The 25,050-nt window shown below is 35.6% G+C and overlaps 1 protein-coding gene across 3 annotated transcripts in view; it reads left to right on the top strand.

Moving 5' to 3' along the window:
• Positions 1 to 25,050, top strand: part of fray (oxidative stress responsive kinase frayed) — a 570,703-nt gene that overhangs the window by 350,248 nt on the left and 195,405 nt on the right. For all 3 annotated transcript variants that reach the window (XM_090411795.1, XM_090411792.1, XM_090411793.1), the window contains exon 11: positions 5,928 to 5,993. In XM_090411795.1, coding sequence (XP_090267921.1) covers positions 5,928 to 5,993 — 66 coding nt within the window. The remainder of the gene's footprint in view (positions 1 to 5,927; positions 5,994 to 25,050) is intronic.

Genomic DNA, 25,050 nt, shown 5'->3' on the forward strand with positions numbered 1-25,050 from the left:
ACCTATATCTGACTTGGTCTCAAGGATATAACCCAAAGTGTTCCTGATACAGAATACTCCATAGGTATTAAAGTTCAAGATATCACCATCTACAATGTCTACAAACCTCCATCGCAATCCTGGCCTGATCAGATGGACCGACCTCCTCCTCACCCTGCTATCTATGTTGGTGACTTCAGTTCCCATCACGCCATGTAGGGCTATTCCTCTAACAATCGGGATGGTAATAATCTAAACTTGTATTTGAATTATGATGCCAAGCAGGACAGCACTCTTTACTCAGCCAGATGGAACAGAACTCACCTCAGATCTGTGCATAGTCACTAAAGACTCCGCAGACCAATCTCTTCCATCAACTAGAACCATCCTTAACAGATTCCCTAATAGTCAGCATCGTCCTACATTAATAGAGATAGGAACATCAATCCCGGTCATCAGCAGAACACCAATCGCTAGATGAAATCTCCGCAGGTCTAACTGGACCGCATTTCAGAAACAAATCAAGCAAACTATTAGAGCAATTCCACCCACTCCTAATTGCTATCCTAGATTTGTTAAACTAACTCAAATCTGCAGCAAAAGCCTCTATCCCTAAAGGCTACAGAAAACAGTATATCCCATGTTGGAGTAGAGAAAGTGAGGAACTCCTAGCCAAATAGTTGGAAACTGAAGATCCAACTATTGCTAAGAAGATCATATCAACCCTGGATAAAAACAGAAAGGAAAGATGGATCTCAACCATCAATGAACTCGATTTCATCACATCTAATCAGAGTAGCTCTCCTTGCTTTTCACCACCTTTAAACTCTTTGAAAAGAATTCTCCTTAAAAGAATTTCACCTCTCATCAAAAAAAAGTACTCCTGCCTGAACAAGCTGGCTTCAGGACAGGAAGAAGTTGCTGTGACCAGGTCCTGGCCCTGACAACTCAAATTGAAGCAGGCTTCCAGGAGAAACGTAAATCTGGACCCACTTTCATTGACCTAACATCTGCTTATGACACTGTCTGGATCAGGGGCATCCTCTTAAAACTAGGAAATATTATAAAGTGTAAAAAAACTTTACAACTTTTTGAATCTATTCTCTCCAACAGAAAGATCCAGGTCCATATTGGCAGAAAAAAGAGCAGGCCCAGATTCCTTCACAACGGTCTTCCTCAGGGCTCTGTGTTATCCCCTATACTTTTTAACATCTACGTGTATGATCTACCTCATACCAGATCAAGCAAGTATATGTATGCCGATGACCTAGCGATCTCACATCAATCCACTTCCTTTACCAACCTACAATCAACCTTGAATACAGACCTGAATACCCTGGAAGAGTACTTGAAGCCAAATCCAATGTAAACATTGTCCTCAGGATTTCACCTGTACAATTCAGAGGCGAATTGACAACTCAACCTTTCTTTCTGTGGAAAAATGGTAGAACACGCGACTCCCAAAATACCTTGGAGTGAGCCTGGACAGAAGCCTAACCTATAAAAGGCATATCACCAACCTCTCCAATAAAATTAAAACCAGAAATAATATCATTTCAATGCTTTCTGGAACAACCTGGGGTTGTGGTGCAGAAGTCCTAAGGTCGTCTGCACTAGCCCTCGCATTCTCTGCAGCAGAATATTGTGCCCCTGTCTCGGAAAGAAGTACACACACTAACATTATAGACACACACAATTAGTGGGACAGTGAGAAGCACCCCTCTCTCCTGGCAGCCTGTTCTATCTAACATTGCTCCTCCACACATGCGGAGAAGACGAGCCTTGATTAAGGAATTTAATAAAGCAATGAGCAACCCACTCCTGCCCCTACACCAGACTCTCATAAACTCACCTAATCTTCGCCTCAAATCTAGAAAGCCTCTCTGGTCCATGGACGAACTCTCTTCAGCTGTGCTGTCAGCAATATCTGACATATGGAGAGAATGCTGGTCCAACAATCTCCAAACAAACGGCTTCCTGTTAGAAGATCCCTGTGCTCCACAGCCTGGTTTTGATCTTCCTAGGAAGATTTGGTCATCAATAAACAGGATCAGAACTGGTTAGGGCAGACGTGGCTACCTTCTACATAAATGGGGCTGTCAGATCACCGTTATTGTGATTGTTCTCCCATGGCTCCGACGATTACTCATATTGTGTACGACTGCCCAAGCCTCCAATTTCACGGTGGTGGCCTACAGGACATCTACAAGGTGATGGATGAGGCCTTGAATTGGCTTTCCAGCCTGGACCTTGACCTGTAGTTGGTATGGTGGTGCCGGTAGTTATGGAGGAAACAGAAGTTCATGGTCCCATCTCACCACAAAGACGTTATTCTCATAGTCACTCTCATAGTTCTCGTCATAGTATCAGCAGAACTCCTCATGTTAGATGATGATGATACAATGTGAAATGGGCCTCCTCTAATGGATCAAGTTTTCTCACACAAGACACAACTGCTCTCTACTTAAACCTCGGATACAGCTACATTTATGTTGTGGAGTGTTGTGAGAACATGCAGCCTTGTCATACTTGTTGCAGCAGGACGATAATTGTCCCTGGCTTGATTATGACAAGTTACTTTTGCTTTATTTTTTTTAAAAAAAAGGAAAGACTTAGAAAACAGGTTGTGCCTTTTATGTAATGAACTTTTATATGTTAAGATTTTCATCATTTGTTTTTGGAAATTGTGATTGTACTTTGTACTTACCAGTTTCATGTAGCCATAAGCATGAATAAATAAATAAATATCCTGTGCATTCCTGTGTATATATCAGGAATTTGATGATGATATTAATGACACTTATCTTTAATCTGTTAAGGTTGACCATTTGTTTATTGTCTTTCTCTGCAAAAAAAAAAAAAAAAAAAAAACAGTAGGGAGTTTGCTTAACTGAATAGTACACTCTGCTGTTGTGAAAGTTAAGGTATAACATTATTTTTTATTATGATTTAATCTAGTCAGAATGTAGTTTGGTTAGTTGAGTCCAGGTTTTGTTCATCCTCTTGCTTTCATTATCTGGGTGGATACCAGAACCAGCCTCCATTCCTAAGAAGTTGAGGATTGGACACTGAAACAGAAAACCTCGTCATTTCTCTGCATTCTTTATAGCACATGCTGCAATTTCTTACTTTTATATATATAAATACTGTTGGTTGACTGTGTGCATGCATGCATGCGTGTGTGCCGTAGGAGGATTGACTTCTCAGTCTGGCCATAGTATGGCCTCCCACAATCACATATTATTTTATATACACCAGGGAAAACTGAAGATAGTTATGAGCTTGTTTTTGGATGGCTTAGAACTGACCTTAGTTTCGGAAGAGTTGAAAACACGTTTTTATATTCAAGTTTTTCAAAATTCTTCCTAGTTTCCGAGAGAGTGAGCTGATGTACGAGGTAAAGAAATATAACCCTTGGCATTGTTAGGGATCTCTGTGTTGTTTGAAGGGCACTGATATAGTTGCCTCTTAATGTTTTTGGAAGAGGATCCATTATTTGAGAAAGTTCTTTCTAGATATTTTAGTTCATTTTTTAGTTCTTTATTGGACAATATTGAGAGCAGGGTGAGCCAGTGTGGAAATGATGCCTAACTTTTGTGCAGGATAGTGATCTGGGGATGCATATAGGAATCTATCCATGTGTATTGAGATCCTTAAAGAATCAAACATCTTAGTAAGCTTCATGTCTAGAAATGAAAGGGAACCATTTTCTTCAATCTCGACAGTAAATTTTATGTTTTGGTGGAAGTTGTTTAAATGATTTAGGAAGATGTGAAGATTCCCTACACCTTGCTCCCAAATAAGGAATATATTGTCCACATAGCAGAGCCATGTTCTCGGTTTTAATATTGCTTTAGAGATGGCTTTTTCCTCGAAATCCTTGAAGAAAACGTTGGCCAGTATGAGACAGTGGGCTACTCATAGCTAGTTCTTTGTTTCTGTTTATAAATTTTCTCTTCGAACTTAAAATACCCTGAACTAATACAGTGTGAGAAGAGAGCGAAAATCTTTTTAGAGATCTTGTTTTTTAAAATGCTGAGAACATCTTGCATTTTAACATTTTGTAAAAAGTCCCACAACATCAAAGCTCGCTGTAATATTGGAATTCTTCAGCTTTATATGTTTGATTTTAGAAGCGAAGTCCGTTCAATTTTTAATGTAAGAGGAAGATTTTCCTACTAGACCTTTTTAGGAGGATGCTAGATATTTTGATAATTTATATGTTGGTGAATCAATACTATCAACTATTAGCCTGAGCAGACGATTTGCCTTATGCACCTTTGGAAGGCTATATAATATTGGAATAAGTGGATGTAAAAACAGAAGAGAAAGATGTGTGCATCTTGGAAGTTCCGTTATCATCTTAAGGAGATTGTTTGTTTGATTATGTATCTCTAATCTTTAGAGATACCTAATCATAATATCTTTATCCAGTGGGATAAAGCTTGTCTTCTCCACAGATGCAGGTTTAAATGTGAATGCCTTTTTAAAGAAAGTATCGGCCGAATTTAAATCCAAATGACTGTCTCTCTCTCCCAAAAGTTTGGGAGACTTATTTTATGCAACCATCAATGAAATAATTATCTTTAAAGAATTATTTAATAATATTTTAGTAATTAATCTTCTGGTACTTGGCAACAATTTTATTTGGTGATCCACCGACTGTTCTGTACTTTGTATTCCATTCCTTTAACTGTTTGTTGTACATTGAGGATGTACTGTTACTTTCAGTAAGAAATATTTGTACCTTTATTTAATTAAAGTTATTACTGTGATCTTTACGTGTTCCATTATTAATTGATTATGCATCTCTCTCGTTGGATCTCGGTCTAGTTCAGAGTAGGTATCTGATTCTAGTAACATCAGGATTTTATCGCGATAAACTGTTTTATTTAGTACGACCATTGCATTGCCCTTGTCTGCTTGGGGATAATAATATCTCTATTCCTTTTAAGTTTTTTGATAGCTAGTCTTTCACCAGGAGAAATGCTGTCGGCTGGTGGTTTTGCATTGTTAATTGCAAATATTGCCTCCATACGAAGTAAATTTGCATCTGCTGTAGGAAGCAGTGATCTAGCTTTTTTTCTAAGTAAGAAACAATTCTCTAGGGATGGATTTTGGCAAAGGAACAAAATTAAGACCTTTTGAGAGAATATGGGTGAGAGAGAGAGTATGGCCAGACTGAGAAGTTAATCCTCCTATGACTAGAGGAATATCAGAGCCAACTGTCATACAATAGAATCAGAGCAAGCACACTCTCAAGTCACATCTTATTTTCAATGAACACAAATGATGAAGGCCGACAACACTAAGTAGATTGGAATGCAACATCAAACATTTATATTTGTCATGATGAAGTGGGACGCCTCATAATTGAGTCCAAAGAAATTGTCCTAGACCCTTCTCACATCAACAGCAACCTCAGTTATAGTCTACCTGACTCGCATAGTTCTGCCATTAGATACTGGCGTACGCGTGAACTCATGCGCTCGCATTTGCACAACAACAGAACTACAGAATGGACTATAACGACAATTGAAACTTAACTTCAGTTTACAAGTCTATTATAATGGCACAGTGTTTTTATGGTTTTTTAATTTGCTTTAAGTGTTACCACACCTAAAGAAGTCAATTTGACAAAACATGTTGTGTGCTCCATTAAATTAACTTGTTATCTATTTTCTTGGTTTCAGTAAGTCAAAAAAAGATGAATATATGTGTATATATGACAGTAAAGTACTGTTGGCTGACATTTAATATATTTATTTGCTCACATATCTTCATTCTTTATCGGTGACCTGGATTTTTTTTGGTGGGGAGGGGAGGTAAGTATAGGATATTCATGATTGAAACATCTTAGGGAATTAATTTTGTATAGCAAATAAATTTCTTTTAATTGAAAAATATCATTCTTAGCTTGATTATTTCATTTTGCATTATTATTTCAGGATAAGAAATATTTGATGCAGACTCTCTTAATCTGTGCTCCCAGTCTAGAAGCCAGAGCTCAGAAGGTAAATTTTTATTTAGGTATAGAATTTAATGAATTTTTTTCCTTTTTATTATTGAAGGTAAACTGCTTGGAAAGAAGTCAATGAACACCATAGTGTGAGGAATAAACAAGTCATGGTGCCCATCTTAATAAGATGTAGGATCTCCTTTTGCTGCAATGACTACAGCAATCAATGGAAATTTTGGACCAATCTTCCTGTAGGCATGTAATGAGGTTCTGGACTGTTGTGGGGGCAGATGTCCCTTGACCTCTCCCGATGCTCCAGTTCATCCCACAGATGTTCAGTAGGGCTGAGATCAGGGCTCTGAGGCCAGCTAGCCAAGTGTGGCTGCTGTTGTAAGTGTGCAGTTACAACAGCAGCCTTATGACATGGTGCATTGCTGAAAGAGACAATGGTCAGCCCATAGAAATGCCACAAAGTAGGAAGCATTTCATTGTCCAGAATGTTCAGATATTTATTAGAGTTAACGTAGGTGGCATCACAAACAGAAGTCAGACTCCAGACCAGGAAAAACAGGACCATACCATCATGCCACCACCTCCAAATTTCATAGTTGGGGTTGCACACTCTGGTAACAGATGTTCAATGGGCATCTGCCACATCCACACCCATCCATCTGCTCGGTAGAGAGTATAGAGTGATTCATCACTCCATAATACAGCTTCCATGTCCCACTGTACATGCTCTTTTCACCACTGAGGACGACACTGCGTGTTGGTTTGGGTAATGTGAGGCTTGCATATTGCAGTCCTACCATGTTGTGAGTCTTGGTTCTGAATGTTTTTGTGCAGATTCATGTTCTAATTGATGCCCAGAACTTTGCATTCAACGTGTCAGCCGATGAATGATGGTTTTACATATTATCCTTCATAGCACCCTATTGTCACATTGGCTGAGCGTGGTGGGTCATCCACTGATTCTCTCTGCTTCCATCTCAGTATGGTATTGCTGATTGTTGACCTGAGATAGCCCTATCTGTCATCAATTTTCTGAACAGATAGGCCTGCAACATGGCATCCCATCACAATACCTCTTTCAATCTGTCAGTTCCCTTCTCGCAGCCATTTCACCTGGACACAGTTACACTGACTTGGAAGCATCATATTCCTCCAATTTATACCAGCTACAAACACATGACACGTTACATGGCATGATGCACCTTGCACATGTGGGTGTCCGATAACTTCTTTCCAAGCAGTGTATATACAATAGACTCCCACTTTACCCCCCCACCTCCCCCGATTTTATGAACAGAATAAATTCTGTTCATTAAATGGGTTGCCCACTGACTTAGACTACAGCTTATAATTGAGAATAAAACTTAGCTAGCAATAATGATTTTTTTCTGATGTTGGAAGTTTAATGGAGTATTGACAGCAGCATTAAGAAAGAATTAAAGACTATTTTTAATGGTTCCAATATTTCGTATGTCACTGAGACATCTTCAGGGAGTACAACTAACACTTATACCAAACACACAAAGGCAACACAATACATAATGAAACATGTGGCTATGACTCTAAAGTCCTGTCTAAGTGATGCGTCCTCTATGGGTGGTTGTAGGAGACCTTGGGCACACTAACTAGATAGGACTTCAGAGTCATAGCCATCTGTTTCATTAAGTGTTGCTCTTGTTTGTTGCAAGTGTTGTACTCTCTAAAGATGTCCCAGTGACCGAGGTGAAATATTGGATGCATTAAAAAATAGCTTTTAATCCTACAACCTGTAGTTGATGTCTACTTAGAAGAGCAGCATGAAAAAATTCCAGAAACATATCAAAGTTTTTAATCCTTTCTTAATGCTGTCAGTGACCGAATCAATATGGCTTGTATTTTATCTAATAACTAAGTTTTGTGTCACAAAATATTGTATGCATATTTTGGTTAAATTAAAAAACCTGCAGTTAAGCAGACTGGTGTAATTTGCTTTGCTTTTTATTATTATCAATTTAATTTAGAGTTATTTACATTTTGAGTACATATTTGTATCCTCATTAACAGCTGATAGAGGAAAGTGAATTTGAGAATACATAATTCTCAGTATGAAGAACCTATTATTATCCATAAATTTACATTACAAATACTTAGAGGCTTTAGAAAAAAATTGACTCTAGTCTAAGAGATTTGGAACTTGATGATCCAAATTTTGAATAGGACTCGAAGATCTATTTATCATTTTGTTATTTGAGTGCTTATTTTAATTTTGAGGCCATTTCAGTGGGGTATTTTATAGTTCAAACTGCATTTGGCAGGAATGATACTTTGTTTAATGACACTGGGCCTATGTTAAATTAGGGTTCAGTTTATGACCTCTTCCTAGGAGCTAGTCATCATAGCAGGGGTCTACTGTAAATTTATAATATGCATAATCTATAATTGATATTTGCAATATAATATATATAATTTATATTTATATAATATTTTACAGAATTTATATTTGTAAAGTTATAAATTATAATTTACCTTGACTTTAGGTAGCCTATATTCATTTTATCTTTATTACAAGATGGAAAATGGCAATGAGAACAGAGGCATTCTCTGTTGGATGGGGTGGGGAGTGGATTTTTAGGCTCTCAGATTCACATGATTGCCTGGCAAACTGTTTTTTTAACTTTTCTTCACTAAAGCAATTCCTTGCTTCAGTGTTAATTATTATAATACTAATATATCTTAGAGTTCATATCCTTTCCTTTGCAACTGAGAATTTTGAAAGTCCCTATGCCTAGCTGCCCAGTTTTTCCAAAAATGGATTTTCATTGTTTGCAACACAGAATATGGGGATTATATTAATCTTTGCAGTACACAGTCTCTTTTTAATAGTCATTATCTTTAATAGATAATGACTATTAAAGTTTATTTCTATTTCTTTTGTTTCTTTAAAAAAAAAAAAAAGTGATTTTTCTTTATATCTTTGTTGTTAATGCCAGTAAATTTTTAGAATGGCTTTTGTTGGGAAATGGTCTAAATATTTAAGGAGTAAATGGGGTTGTTAATTTCACTAAGTTGTTAGTCCCATTCTGCAGAGAAGAAGATAAAATAACAATAGGACTTATCATCCTAAGTTGCATTATATATGATACCTTTTTATTTTAGTTTAAAGTCTCTACATTTTATCATAGTTTATCTGTATAGTTATTGTAGTCATCTTAATTTAAACTAAGATAATTATAACTTTAAACAAGAGATAAGATTTTTGCTATTGGTCTTTATGAAGTCAGATTTCAATTTGCTGAGAGGGTTGTTTTGAATTTATTGTTGGCTTCATCATAGGCTGAGTATGAATCTGGGACTTAAGTCACAGTATGCTGAATTTTTTATTTCAAAAGATGCCCTGTTTTTTTGTAAAAACAATTCTTGTACCCCTACACTTTTTATAAAGCAATATTGATCTATAGTTTTCTTAGCATGTATTTTATTCTAGTAAAACTAAGATGTTCTTACTATTTTTGATACCTTAAACTAAACTAAAAGGGAAATAGAAAGCACAGAGGGATATTTATTTTAAAAATTACGAACTGTTAATATAACCAGTTAAAAATTTACTAGTGTTATAATACTATGTTATGTCGAAATAAGTGAATGAAATATGAAGCACATGTGGGAGTTGTGCTCAAAAATAAATAATATTGACCATTACTAAATTAAAGATACCAAGAAATTCTGTACTTGGTTTAATCCATTATCCAAGTGTAAGCAAACAAAGTTTGCACCTGAAGTATCTTTCAGGACTGGGGAAACTCATGGCAAAGGTGGTATAACTTCTCATCACTTGCCTCAGTATCCCATAATGCAAAGCACATCTCCTTGCAGACATGTATAATGCCATACATTAAGGGAAGAGTCACTACCCAGACTGGTTTCGACCTCTATTGAGGTCTCATCAGTGGGAGCGCCAGACCCAGAAGTGGTGATACTGAGGTGGAAATTGACTATTTCACAGTTTGGTTTGAAAACAACTGTGTTAAATTGTGGCTTAGAAAGTTGGTTGAAATTTTGGATGCAATGGGAAATGAAGATCTTCACTCTACCTAATTTCTAATGTTCAAGGACACAAGTTTGAATGTCTAGGAAGATGTTCTGTAAAAGCAGAAACTTGCACAACATTGTGATCTGAGTTACTGTGAGTAGGGAAGAGGTAAGCTCTTATGGTATATCTGCAAGAATGCTAAAGAATCAAGAATATTTGGACAGTAGAAAAGGTTATCAGGTGTTCAGGTTCATTGGTGCATGATTTGCAGTAGGTTATTGCAAATACTTCTGTATTTCATGCAGCATAGTCACTGGCATTGGAAAAAAAGAAGCTACTTGGAGTTGTGGCAATTTAAGCTCATCTAGGATAATGACTTCACTGTTTGAATAGCTGAATTGCAGGCAGTGGAGCTTCATAGATATGACTGTGAAGAGGTCAGAGTGGTTTTATGTATTTGGAAAGTATAAATACAGCAGATAAGTGTAACTGAATGGTGCAAACAAACCTTAAATAGAGAATACCAAAAGCAGAGGATTCTAAATTTGGCATTCCCTTGCAAATTATATTTGATCTTATAGAGGCACAGGCACCCTTGTGGTAAAAAGAATTGTAAGGGGTGTAATTTTGACATTGAAGATGTACTGTGTTTTTTTTGTTGCAGCTTGAGTTGGTGTCAAGAATAGAATGTGTAGTCTAGATGTCTGTAAGTGAAGTGATGGTGTACATCATTTAGGTTGGTATTTATGCTACAGATGTTGGTAAAATGGATGTGATAGTTTTATGAATTTTGGCATCATTTTATTATTTGCTTTGAGTTGAATGTTGATTGATAATGATTGAATATTCACCTCAAAACATTCAGTAGAAAAACAGATTGAATATACAAACCTGGCTCAAAAACATTAGATGCCTTCCTTCTTCACCTCAGTAACCAGCATCCCCAGCATCCAGTTCACCATAGAAAAAGAAAATAATAATTGCCTGCCTTATCTAGATACTCTAATCATATCTTTCCAATGGCACTCTTTCTCAGTTTACAGAAAACCCACCCACACAGATAGATACATAAACTTTCCCATCACTTCCCTTACCTCAGCAGTATGGCATTATCAAAATTCTTGTCAAAAGAGCCTCCAACCTCTGTTCCAACCAGGCTTCCTCATCCATTGAGCTCTCCTTTATTCACCAGACCTTCCTAGCTAATGGTTACAATTCTCAGAAGATCAAATTGTTTTTTCCTCCCTTCTCCTGGTCTGTTAATGGATTTTTCCATTAGTTTGGAAAGAACTAGATATGACTAAAATCTAATTTTTACTATGATATATTGAAATTGATTTTGACTTTTTTTGGCAGGGGGGGGGAGATAAGCAAGGATGTGTTTCATTGTTCTAGTAACATTCCAAACAGCATAAATGCGACTGCTCTGGATGGAGAGAGACCATATCCTTCTCGTCAAACAAACTATAGTGATGCTATTACTATTCCCTGTATCCAGGGCACCTCAGAAAAAATAACTAGGACTCTGAAAAAATATAATCTCTGTACTGCTTTCAAACCTCATTCAAAGCTGGTTCCAATACCTTTCCTCTCTCTGTTCCAGGTGGTTACAAGGTCCCTTGTTCTTGCAAATTATCTTATCGTTGAACTGGAGATCTGCCTAGAAGAACACAAGAAATACATCTGTCACCATAACTATGTTCAGCCTTGTCTAGCTGACCATGCTTTGGATACCCTGCACAGAATCAAATGGAACAAAACTACTATGCTTCACCACAACAGATACAAATTTGAAAGACTTTCTTTTAGAATCGTCAGCAGATTTTTTTTTTTTTTTTTTTTTTAAATAATCTTAATAAATATGGATGTGTTAAACTTCCTTGTTAAACTTAGCAAGATTTGGAAAACTTATTCTTAGGACTCGTGGTCAACAGCTAACACTAGTCAACTTATCCATAGAGGGGGTGCCCTCTATGGATAATGGAATATCGGATCTAAATCTCATATTTTGTTATTCTTCTGTGCCATATTCTTTCTCTTAATCCTCATTAGTTTAACCAGGACATAAGACTAAATAGTGGAATATACAAACCCCAGTTTACTGTTCATGTTGCATATAATTAAATTAGATAAAGGAACAGACTGGATAACAGATAAACAAAACTTTTTTAAATATGGATATTTACGTAATAAAGACAAATAACGAGATAAACGATGAAAATAAAAGAGTGGGGGAAGGGGAAGAAATATATATATTAGGGACAGAGGTACAGTATTATAAAGACATGTTTTGATAATGAGTTTTTTAATTTTTATTTTTTTGTTTTTTAAATAAAAGTTGCTACCATTTACTCTTTGTTGTAAACAGCTTGCACAGAATATACCAATGAACACACAAATTAATCTCATTAGATGATCGTTGGAAACTTTTTTTTTTTTTTTTTGAAACCCTTAATAATATCATTGTCTGAGAAGTAATAATTGATGCTTATAGATTTTTAGGTGCTGTGTTCAGATAAAATAGTAAAAAAAATTCCATCGCCCACCAATTTCTAATTTTATCGTTTTTATTAGTAGTATTTGGATTTAAATTCAGCACATTGTTATTTATTTTCATTCTCATTTATTTACAGCTATTAGTTGTATAAGTGCCTTTTTATGATAAATAAAGAAATTTCCACAAAACTTCTCATTCTTAAGATATGTGATGGAGGGAGGAATGCAGATAAAAGTGCAGGTGGCTACTTTAAATCTGATTCTCTGAGATAACAGATGACTTTCCTGTTGTCACAGATGCATTTTCTTGTGTGATTCTTTAGTTGAACTTTAGCTGTTGATTACTAAGGTTATCGTATTTCTGAAAGGTGGCATATTTTCTAAGTTAGTGTGAAGATTTAATTTAATGTGTTTGCAGTTTTTTTTTTAATGTTTTTAGCCTTCATTCTCAGCAAACTTAAGTACAATGATCATGGATGGACAGTTTGCTGTAATCTTAAAGTCATATCTATGAATTTGGGACAACAAAGAGGATACACCAAATACCCGTGCTTTTTGTGCAAGTGGGACAGCCGAGATCAAGAGCAACATTGCATCAAAAAGGAATGGCCAGAAAGAGTCACATTAGAACCTGGAAGTAAAAATGTGTTGCACAAAACTTTGGTTGCTCGGGGAAAAATCCTTTTACCCCCACTTCACATAAAGCTGGGATTGATGAAGCAATTTGTCAAGACTTTGTCGAAAGAAGGAGAGTGTTTTAAATACATCTGTGCAAAATTTTCGGGATTATCTACAGCAAAATTGAAAGAAGGTATTTTTATTGGTCTGGACATCAGGAAACGTATGAAGGATAAAGTGTTTGAAGAAAAAATGGCAACTGTTGAAAGAAAAGCATGGAAAGCTTTGAAAGAGTTGGTGACCAAATTTTTAGGAAGTCACAAGGACCCAAACTATAAAACGATTGTGGAAGACATGCTACAGAAATTCAAGGATTTGGGATGCTTCATGAGCTTAAAAATGCACTTTCTCAACTCTCATTTAGACTGCTTTCCTGAGAATCTGGGAACTGTCAGCTAAGAGCAAGGAGAGTGATTCGACCAAGACATCAAGGAGATGGAAAGAATGTATAAGGGCAGGTGGAATGTCAACATAATGACAGACTATTGTTGGATGTTGCATAGAGACGACCCGGAAAAAGAATTTCACAGAAAAGTTCAAAAAGAAGCTTTGAAGGAAAAAGAAAAAGACACTACAATGAAATATAAAGTATGTACTAAAGATTAATCTTTAATTACTATAATTAAAAAATTTTTTCCAATATTTTCATTCCAAAAATGTTTATGGAAAATTTTAAATACCGTTATTTTACTTAATATGATGCATTTTAAAGCTATTTTACTGTAATATTGCGATCCATTTTGTGAAAAATCCTTACGTGGTAGAGAAAAGTGGAAAAGATATTTGAAATCAGCAATCAAAAATAAAAATCAGAAACAGTTAATAGTTTCCAGACAACTTTTCATGACTTGAATTTTGCAGGCCTGTGTATTTAATTTTTCTTTTTGATCATGCACTTAAATTTTAAAGAATGCCATGTTGCAATTGAGCAGTAATCAATATAAAGGAGAATTATTACTTTTCATATGCTAGACTAATGTAAATAACTAATTGGACAAGTAATTTCTTTATTTAATTTCCTTATTTTCCCTGTTATTTCTGAAAAACAGGGAACATATGATCTCTATGTTATATTAGTTTCTCTACCATAAGAAATTAAGACCCCCATCCACATGATGTGCAAATATATAACTGAACATAAAAGTAATATAAAGCTAACATTCATTGCAGAAATCAAAAACTATTTTTTTAACCAAGGATGTTTTTTTATAAATCATTTATTTATAAAAAAATTATCAAATTTAAAATTAATTTTTTTGAGATTTTTTTTTAACTTATGAAAAACATTCTTCAAAGTGACAGAAGGTGATCTACTAATACATATATAGTTATTCAACTGCATTGCACATGAACGGTGTACACCTGTAACACTCATTTAGTATAACTAAGTATAAATGCTACTATAGTGAATAGAGATTCACTATAGTAGACTTCTACTGTAACAGACTATTTCTGTGGTCCCTATGAGTTTACTATAACACATTGATAATGTAAGGTTATTTGTTGTACAGTTGTGGATTGGAGAAGGATATGCTAATCACTTGGCAAACTAAGCAGATTATTAATTAGAAACAAGTGCTAATGACTATTATTCAGTACTCCAGGTCTTTAGTATTATCATTGAAGGAAAGCATTTTCAGTTATACTGTTAGTGTTATTGTAGTGAGCTATTTCTGCTTGTCATCAGTGTCATTCAGTAGTTATAATCACTTAATAATTATAAAAAATTATTATTATATGGGCACCTCCATGGAGTCTGAAGACTCATCGTGGGAGACCAATCTATCCACACAATCTACCATACCTCTCCTTGAACCCATTAACAGACAAAGCACTCACAACTAACTCTGGCAACCCATTCTGCTCATTCACCACCTCTCCAAGTAAAAAATCTAGTCCTTGCCTTATAAAGAGGAATGACAACTTCCTTATCTCTACTTGTTAATGTATTTTTCAATAGCCAAGTTATCTTATGGACTACCTTAGCAATATATCCTCTAAACTTTAACTCTCTGTCTCTAAGTCTCTAGCTTCATCCTGGAGTACAGTGTCATCAGTGTGATACACGGCTTGTATCCCAAAATGCATAACTTTACATTTCTTACAATTAAACTGATACCCATTAACTTTTGCCCATACTAACAGTCTATTTAAATCTTCTGCAAGCTCTCCACATCGCCTTGATTAACTATTACTCTACCTAATTTTGCATCGTAAGCAAACAACTGAATATTTTCTTTCAGGTTATTTCCTATATCATTTATGTACAAATTAAACAGCAATGAACCTTGCAGCACACAGCTAGTCACCTGTTTTTGCCTCAGTTCTGCCCCTCCATATATCAATTTTTGATATCTGTCCAGCAGCCACCCTCTTATCCACCTAACCAGTGTCATATCCATCTCCATTTGTTATAATTTGTGTAACAGAGTTCCATGTTGTATTCAAATGCCTTTGCAAAATCATTATGCAGCCATTTCCTTTATCCAACTCAGCTGTTACTCTATTATAAAAAGTTAGTAAATTACTAAGGCATGACTGACCCTTCACAAAGCCATGTTGATCCTCATACAGTATCATATTTTTATCTACCTATTCTTGAATTCTCTTTTTGACCAATTTTTCTAGTACTTTTAACACCATGCCTGAGATACTGATTGGCTATAATTTGCTACTGTAGTCTTAGAACCTCTCTTAATTATAAAGCAATTATTTTTTATACATTGCTGCTGAAAGTGCATTGATGATTTTGTAAACAATATTCATCTACACACAATTTTGAATGTTTTTTAATCAATGATAACAGTGATGACTAAAGGTATGTTTACAGTCAAAGGTATGTTTACAGTCCTTTCTTTTAGTATTACATGGCGATCAGCATTCATTTTAGAAATTATGGACTTTACAACCGTGTTATAAATAACTATTTTAATTTCCCGACTTTTCGACCTTCATATTAAGGTCGTCATCATATACACAAATATACAAAGACAAGCTGAGTTACATTTCACACAGTTCGCAAAGACAATGATTTGTTCAAGGTTATTTTACTGGAATGACCTCTAGTGAAAATATAATATAATATATATATATATATATATATATATATATATATATATAAAATAAAAATTAATTAATTAGAAACTACATCAAAGCTATATTCTATTTAAGATAACATCAGAGAAACATCCTTTCATATAGATAGTTTTAACAGTAACAGTGATGTCCTAATTTAACATGACAATTGTTATATTAGATTTAAGATTCTGGATTATCTACAGTCCTGTTTATAGTTAACTCTTAGGGAGAAAGGTTCCGTGATTAGAATATATGCCTTCCATATGCTTGGGATTTTTAGACCATCATTATTGTTAAGATTAGGTGGTTGATAAGAATCTCACAGACTTCCTTGAATTTATGTTCATACCATGTTTTGGTGTGATGTAAACAACTGGTGCTTTTCCAGTCAATTCTATGTAAAGTCTTCAGGACATGATCAGAAAGGCTAGTTATTGTATAGTTATTATATTTAATGTGTTGTTTATGTTCCTTTTGTCTGATAGGAATTGTGCATCCTGTTTACCCTATATATGATAGATTACGGGTGGGCCAGCGGAGGGAGTGGGGTCTTTGGATTGAGTTGGAAAAGCTTTTTAATTTTGAAGGAGGTTTAAAGGAAGCTTTAAGGTTGTATTTTTGTAGTATTCTGTTTATTTTATCTGACGTGCCTTTAACGTATGGAATGGTTATAGTTTTATTGTAGTCTAGTTTATCTTTTTAGTGAGGTCTTGTAGAGAATTTTGTTGATAGTGTTTTGGCTGTAACTATTTTTTAGGAAAGTATTGCTGATAACTTTAAATTCGTCTTTAAGCGCTTGTTCATTGGAGCAAATCTTCAAGCCCTGTTTTTTAGAGTATTAATGACACCTAGTTTTTGTGTTGGGTGGTGGTAGGAGTTTATGTGTATATATTGGCGTGTGACAAGTGTATCTAGAAATGGAAGTGTGTTCTGCTTTTCAATCTCAATTGTGAACTGTATGCGTTTGTGTTGTTTGTTTTGGTGGCTGAGGGAAGTGTCTAATGTCTGGTGGCCATTGGGCCAGATAGCAAAAACATCGTCAACATATCTAAGCCAGACTTGAGGTTTTAAAGGAGAGGAATCTAGAGCACGTTGCTCAAAATATTCCATATAAAAGTTAGCAATGGGGGGGGGGGGGGTAATGCGAGCCCATGGCTGTGCCTTCTATTTTTAGGTAGAAAGTGTTTTGCCACACAAAATAACCAGAACGTAATACATGCGCACTGTGATATTTGGAGGGAATTTGTTCTATAAAAGAAGGATTGTGTCATTGATTGGGACATTCGTAAAGAGGGCAGAGATGTCAAAACTGACTAATAAATCATCTTTTTCTAATGTAATGTCTTTGATTATGTTTATAAAGTGTTGTGTGTTTCTGATATAGGAGGAGAAAGACCTACTAACTCCTTGAGTGTTGACGCTAATTTCTTGGCTAGGTGATAATTCAGGCTGTCTATACCTTCGACTATTGGCTGGAGTGGTGTGTTTTGTTTGTGTATCTTTGGTAGACCGTAAATTCTCGAAGAACGAGCATAGTGCAGAAGTAATTTTTTGACTGTATCTTTAGGCCATATAATAACTGATTTAAATAGCTTCTCTGTTTTCTTTTTTTATTCTATTGGTTGGGTCATGGTTATCAAGTTGATATGTATTGTTGTCCAAGACTAGCAGATTCATTTTTTCTAAATATGTGGTTTGCTTTAGAATAATGATTGCACTGCCTGCCTTTATCGACTCTAGTTATTATGATGTCCAGATTTGATTTTAGTGATTTCACCGCTGTTAATTCATGTTTCGTTAAGTTGCTTGTTATGGTTTTCTTATAATGTACATTTAAAATGTTAGCAGTTTCTTAACGTATTTTATCTGCTATGGTAGTTGGGATGAATCTTAAGCCTCTTTCAATATTATAAATAAAATCCAGTTTGTTAATTGATCTGGGTGCTACGGCAAAGTTTAAACCTTTGCTGAGTTACAATTGTTCATCTTTGTTTAAGGCATGGTTGAATAGGTTGACTACATTACCTTGAAGGCAATTGGTGGCTCTTATTGTTTCTTGTTTATGGTTGGTTGGTTAACGTTCTCTGCGGAGAAATTCAAATATGTCCATTGGTTTTGTCAATCTTTTAGTCTATGAAATTTGGATATGAGATCGACAAAACCCAACAGAGATATTTGAATTTCTCCGCAATGGAGTATACCGTATTTATTGCACCTGTAATCTACCATATATATAGGGGAAACAGGACTCACAATTCCTATCAGACAAAAGGAGCATAAACGACACATTAAATTTAATAACTATGGTGAAGCTGGCCTTTCTGATCATGCCCTGAACACTTTACATAGAATTGACTGGAAAAGCACCAGTTGTTTACATTACACCAAAACATGGTATGAATGTAAATTTAAGGAAGCCTGGGAGATTCTTAACAATAATGATGGTCTAAAAATCTCAAGCATATGGAAGGCACATATTCTACCCACAGAACCTTTCTCCCTAAGAGTTAACTATAAACAGGACTATAGGTAATCCAGAATCTTAAATCTAATATAACAATTGTCATGTTAAATTAGAACATCATTGTTGCTGTAAGAAAACTATCCATATGAAAGAATGTTTCTTGGATGTTATCTTAAATAGAATATAGCTTTGATGTAGTTTCTAATTAATTAATTAATTTTTATTTTATTTGTATTTATATATATATTATATTTTCACTAGAGGTCATGCCAGTAGAATAACTGTTGACCAAATCATTCTCTCTTTAGCATGCTGTGTGAAATGTAACTCAACTTGTCTTTATATATTGTGTATACTCCAGATGATGACCTTAATATGAAGGTTGAAACATCGGGAAATTAAAATAGTTATTTATAACATGGTTGTAAAGTCCATAATTTCTAAAATGTATGTTTACAGTAGACTATTCATTATTCCCTGTTATAGTGAATGAAAGAGATAAAGGGGAATCAGCGTAGAACTATGACTTGAATCTTCATAAATCGTAGTTTATTTGTCAGCAATGTATCACTGATATATATATGTAGAAAGTATTTTACCTTGGGTATGATAAATGTTAAAAATACCAAGCAATTTTTAAACCTGGTTTTACTCCATTTCCCAAGTAAGCAAACAGACAAATAAGTCAAGTTTGCGCCTGCAAGTGATGCAAGTCTAGCTGATCCTACAGGTAGTGCAAGACCAAGGCAACTCGTGGTAAAGGTGGCATGAGCTCTGATCACTAATCTTTATATTTACCCTTAATGCCAAAACACATCTCCAAGAAGGAGATGCAAGATGTTTTGTATTAAAGGCAAGAGGCCACTACCCAGACCGGTTTCGACCTTTATTGAGGTCTCATCAGTGGGAGCTAGGCTAGAAATACCAAGATTTAATAATACAGAGCTCATAAGTATTTTACCAGAACAAGTTGCCATAAGGTGTTTTTTACTAAATCTTGGTATTTCTAGCCTAGCTCCCACTGATGAGACCTCAATAAAGGTCGAAACCTGTCTCAGTAGTGGCCTCTTGCCTTTAATACAAAACATCTTGCATCTCCTTCTTGGAGATGTGTTTTGGCATTAAGGGTAAATATAAAGATTAGTGATCAGAGCTCATGCCACCTTTACCACGAGTTGCCTTGGTCTTGCACTACCTGTAGGATCAGCTAGACTTGCATCACTTGCAGGCGCAAACTTGACTTATTTGTCTGTTTGCTTACTTGGGAAATGGAGTAAAACCAGGTTTAAAAATTGCTTGGTATTCTTAACATATATATATATATTTTTTTTTTTTTTTTCCCTCCCCATAGCAAAGATTTATCATTTACTTTTTGACTTATTTGAAATATATTATTCAATAATTACTTGTGTAGAAAATCTCAATAATAAGGATTAGTTGTAATTAGCTACCAAATAAATATGGTTGTCTGCTAATGTATCTGTAAATATCATTAATATAGACGAAACTAACAGAAAAATTTAAAATAGAACTAATATCCCTTTAACAGATTGTTGCCAATTCTACAATTCCATATCATTAAATCTGTTGCCGAGCACTAGTACACACCATTAGGAATAAGATGAAAGAAAATGTATAACATAAACTTTGGGTAATTTTCAAAATTGGAGGGCATGGAGATGTTAATAACTTAAAACAGTTATTTCCCAAAGTTTTGATAAAATAAGGGCAATGATTCCTGTTAAGATTTCAAGAATGAAACATGACTTAATAGGTTATAAACAGTTGTTCAGATTTATTAAATCCATTTCTGTCACGATCCTGTAATCTTTATTACTGTGATTTTAATGAAAACAAATTGAATATGACTCATTCACAGGTCACTTTCAAAAATGTGAAAAATATTAATCAAAAAATCCATTTATCTTGTGAGATAAAAATAATGAACAACTTTATTAATCAAAGGACTTATCGAACCTTCAGTTTTTATGACAGCACACACACACACACACACACACACACACACACACACACATATGCAGGTATATTTTCATGTAAAGTACCACCTTACCTTTATTTGTATGCTAACAAAAAAAAGAAAAAAGTTATACAGAAATTCAGAGTAGTCAGCTTAAAGATCTCTCGAATTCTTTACTTCCAGTTTTTCTCACACTTACAAACATCAGCAAAATAATTTAAATCAGAATGAAAGAACATCTACAAAAATCTTTGGGGATCATGTAACATAGATTGACAGTTGAATCACTAGTTCTCTGTAGGATGGTAATTTACAATGCTATGTGATTGCTGCTATTATCTGCCTTCGCAGAACCCCTACCAAAACTTCCCTGATATGGGCTGTATCTTCTGTAGCTAATGAGACTTCACAGAAGGTAAGAAGATGTTACTCTTCAACAGTCCACTGTACTTTTGCACATCAGTACAAATTTCAGCATTAACAGCAACCAGGTGTTTTGCATGATGGTGAGCACTAAAACCGATAGAGGTGGTGAAGACCCATTGACATTCTGGGCAAACAAAGGGTCTGAGATGATGTTCCTTGTTGGACTGAGATATTTTGATAGTTGGATGTTGTAGGAACATTGGAAGTTGTAGAATGTTCCTTTTCAGTAGTCCATAGTGTTTTTGCTACTCAGTATAAATTTCAGCATTAACAGCATTGGGATGCTTTCATGGCAGTGAATGCCAAGACCAACAGTAGTGGTAAAGGCTCTCTGACATTCTGAAATTGAATGGTTAAAATGTTCTTTCATTAGAATATGATTATAAAATAACTGAAAGACAAGCTTTATAGTTTTTATTATTATTACTTGACACCTCCAGAAAGTCTAAAGACTCATCAAGGGAGGACACCTACTCTACAACTCTTCATTCAACCAACTACATCTAACCACAACTACACCAATGCCATCTACTGCCCACCACCACAACTAGTATTTCCACAGAATCACAAACATCCATGGAGTCAAAGACTCATTTAGGAGAAACTTTGTCATACACACAAACTCATCATACTGTGCCTTAAATACATTAAAATTCTTGGCAGACACCACACTCTCAGGCAGTGCATTGCAATCATTCACAACTCTCCATACAAAAAACCTTGCTTCTCACTCCCTTGTTCACACCCTCCGTATACAGCTTCCAAGGATGACCTGTTCTCCCCATCTCTCACCGTTTTATGAAAAACCTTTTCAACATTAATCCTATAACAATCCCTTACCAACTTGTACATCTTTATAATATCACCATCATCCTCCTGTCTACTAGACTCTGTAAATTGCATCTTCTCAACCATTCTTCATATTTAACTTTCCAGAGATCAGAAACTACCTTAGTACATAGCCTCTGAACTCTTTTAAATATCTCTTCATCCTTTTGAAAACTATGTGACCAAATCTGTGCACAGCAGTCCAAATGTGGCATAACGAAGGTGCTATATAATGAAACCAGAATCTCCTTTCTTCTACAAGTCAGTGTCCTTCACATTATTGCCGGAATTTGTTGTGTTATCCTCACAATTTTGGTAATGTGTCCTGTGAATTTAAGATTCTTACCTACCATCACCCCAAGATCTCTTATTTTCTCCACCTCCAACAATATATCCTTGCCAAATGTAAATTCTACATCCTGTCTTTGTTTTCAAAATTTTGGAATCCTACATTTTGCAACATTGAATTGACATCCCCCACTCTCATGCCCATTCATTCAATCTCTTCAAGTCTTCTTGTAAGACCAGAACATCTGCTCTACTCCTCATAGTTTGTCCTGACTTTGCATCTGAATATCCCCATTAAACTCTGAACTCTTTTAAATATCTCTTCATCCTTTTGAAAACTATGTGACCAAATCTGTGCACAGCAGTCCAAATGTGGCATAACGAAGGTGCTATATAATGAAACCAGAATCTCCTTTCTTCTACAAGTCAGTGTCCTTCACATTATTGCCGGAATTTGTTGTGTTATCCTCACAATTTTGGTAATGTGTCCTGTGAATTTAAGATTCTTACCTACCATCACCCCAAGATCTCTTATTTTCTCCACCTCCAACAATATATCCTTGCCAAATGTAAATTCTACATCCTGTCTTTGTTTTCAAAATTTTGGAATCCTACATTTTGCAACATTGAATTGACATCCCCCACTCTCATGCCCATTCATTCAATCTCTTCAAGTCTTCTTGTAAGACCAGAACATCTGCTCTACTCCTCATAGTTTGTCCTGACTTTGCATCTGAATATCCCCATTAAAATCTTCGTCAGTATCAGTAGCATACAGGTTAAAGAACAATGGCCCTAAAACAGGCCCCTGAGGCACACCACTAGTGACTTTCCTCTTCTGGGATATTGCTGCCCCATATACAACTTGCTGATACCTATCTGATAGCCAATCTCCAATCCAATACACTAGTCTTATATCCAACCCCATCTGCTCTAGTTTGACTATCAACTTATCAAGAAATAATCTATCAAAAACCTCGGCAAAATCTGAATATACTATTGTGTATCAGTCTCCTTTGTCCAATGAAGCCATCACCTTATTGTAATAAGTAAATTACTAAAACATGACCTCCTGTTAGCAAATCTATGCTAGCCATCAAAGATAATACCACTGTTGTGAATCCTATCCTGGATTCTTACCAGCCTCTCTAACACTTTAACCACAACGGCTCATGCACAGATAGGCCTATAATTTGATGCTTGAGTTCTATCACCTCCCTTATGACGTGGCACAATCTTGCTTTCTTTCCATTCCTTTGGAACTTTATTCAATGCAAGATGCATGTTAAACAAATATGTCAAGGGCAGATGTTAACTCCTTGGCACATTCCTTCAAAATACGTGATAATATATCATAAATTCCCACAGCCTTATTAACATTAACTTTGCTCAATTCTCCATATACCTCTTGCTCACTTATAGTCAGTCTCTCCTCCATCTCATTCCTTGCTTTCTATGATGTCACATTCACAAGAATGAAAGATCTTAATGAGCTGCTCATTAAATATCTCAACTATATCGCCTGCAGCCTTTGTTCTTATTCCATTTTCTCCAGTCAATATCATCCATAATATTTTATTTGCTGGTTATATATCACAAGAACTCCTTAGTGTTTTTGCTTCATTAGCTAACTCATACTGCACTTTTGTTACCCTTACCAACCAGGTCGCACTCCTTTTCCTGTTCTTTGTAATCCTTGTGGAATTGATTATTACTACTCATCTTATGTTGCCTCCATAATGCCTTTTTTCCCCTGTATTGCATGTTTCATCTCTTCATTCATCCATTTCACACCTACCTTATTTAACATTCTGACCCTTGGAATACATTTAGACATTGCTTCTACTAGGTAGTCTAGATAGTTGTCGAATATCATCCGAGCAGCATTGATCTCCTTTCCACTCAACTGCTCATACCATGTTATACCTTCAAGCTGTCTCCTGAGCTTCTCATAATCACCAGCCTTGTAGTTCCACATATGCCTTTTCCTCACACTGCTCGCAACCACCCAGGTAATCACTTCATGGTCACTCACCAACTGGAAGGAGAATTGAAACCTAATTTATAATAACATTTTCTGATGAGATGATCAAATCTCTCAATTCTCATGTGCCCTCTGTTACATACTGCCTGAGGTAGTTGTCCATCAAAAACTGAAGAAACTCATTTTCTTTATTTCCAGTTGCTGTCTCATTATCCCAGTCTATATTATCATAATTAAAATCACCCATAATGATCACTCTTTTCTTATTTACTTGGCAAATTTGATTGTGACCTTGCAGATAGCCTAGTGGCATATGTGCTTCGCAAGCATATGCCTGAGGAAGGACTGTCCTAGGTTCGATTCCTGTCGAAGATGTGAGGAGCTTAAGGATCTTCCTCAGCCATAGCCAAGTTAGCCGATCTTGGGCGTAGACAGCAGGGTTTTCCTCTCCTGTTTATCTGGGGTTTTTCATCCTGCAAGCAGGCAAACTGGCCCCGTGAACACACACGGATTACAGTCAGGAATATCACCCTTAGGGGATGCAGCAGAGGAGTGGCGAACCAGCTGCATTAATACGCCAGTAACTCCTCATTAGGAGGGGACTCAACCCGTCCTAGGACGGATGAGAAGGAGAGAATTTGATTATACATTCATAGTTATTACCATCCACATTATCAGGTCTATGACAACATCCAACTAAGTATTTCATTCTGTTCACCTCTATCTCATACCATACTGTCTCAAAGCCACTGCACTATTTTCCTCTTGCGTCTCTACCTTATATGGAAATAACTTTTTTTCTGTCATGAATAACACTCCACCTCCCTTTTTACCCTTTCTATCTTCACGAAATATATCATATATTTCTATT

The sequence above is a fragment of the Typopeltis vanoorti genome, chromosome 22 (genome assembly GCF_054136105.1).
Source record: "Typopeltis vanoorti isolate ZY-2024b chromosome 22, IOZ_Tvanoo_1.0, whole genome shotgun sequence".
NCBI lineage: Eukaryota > Metazoa > Arthropoda > Arachnida > Uropygi > Thelyphonidae > Typopeltis > Typopeltis vanoorti.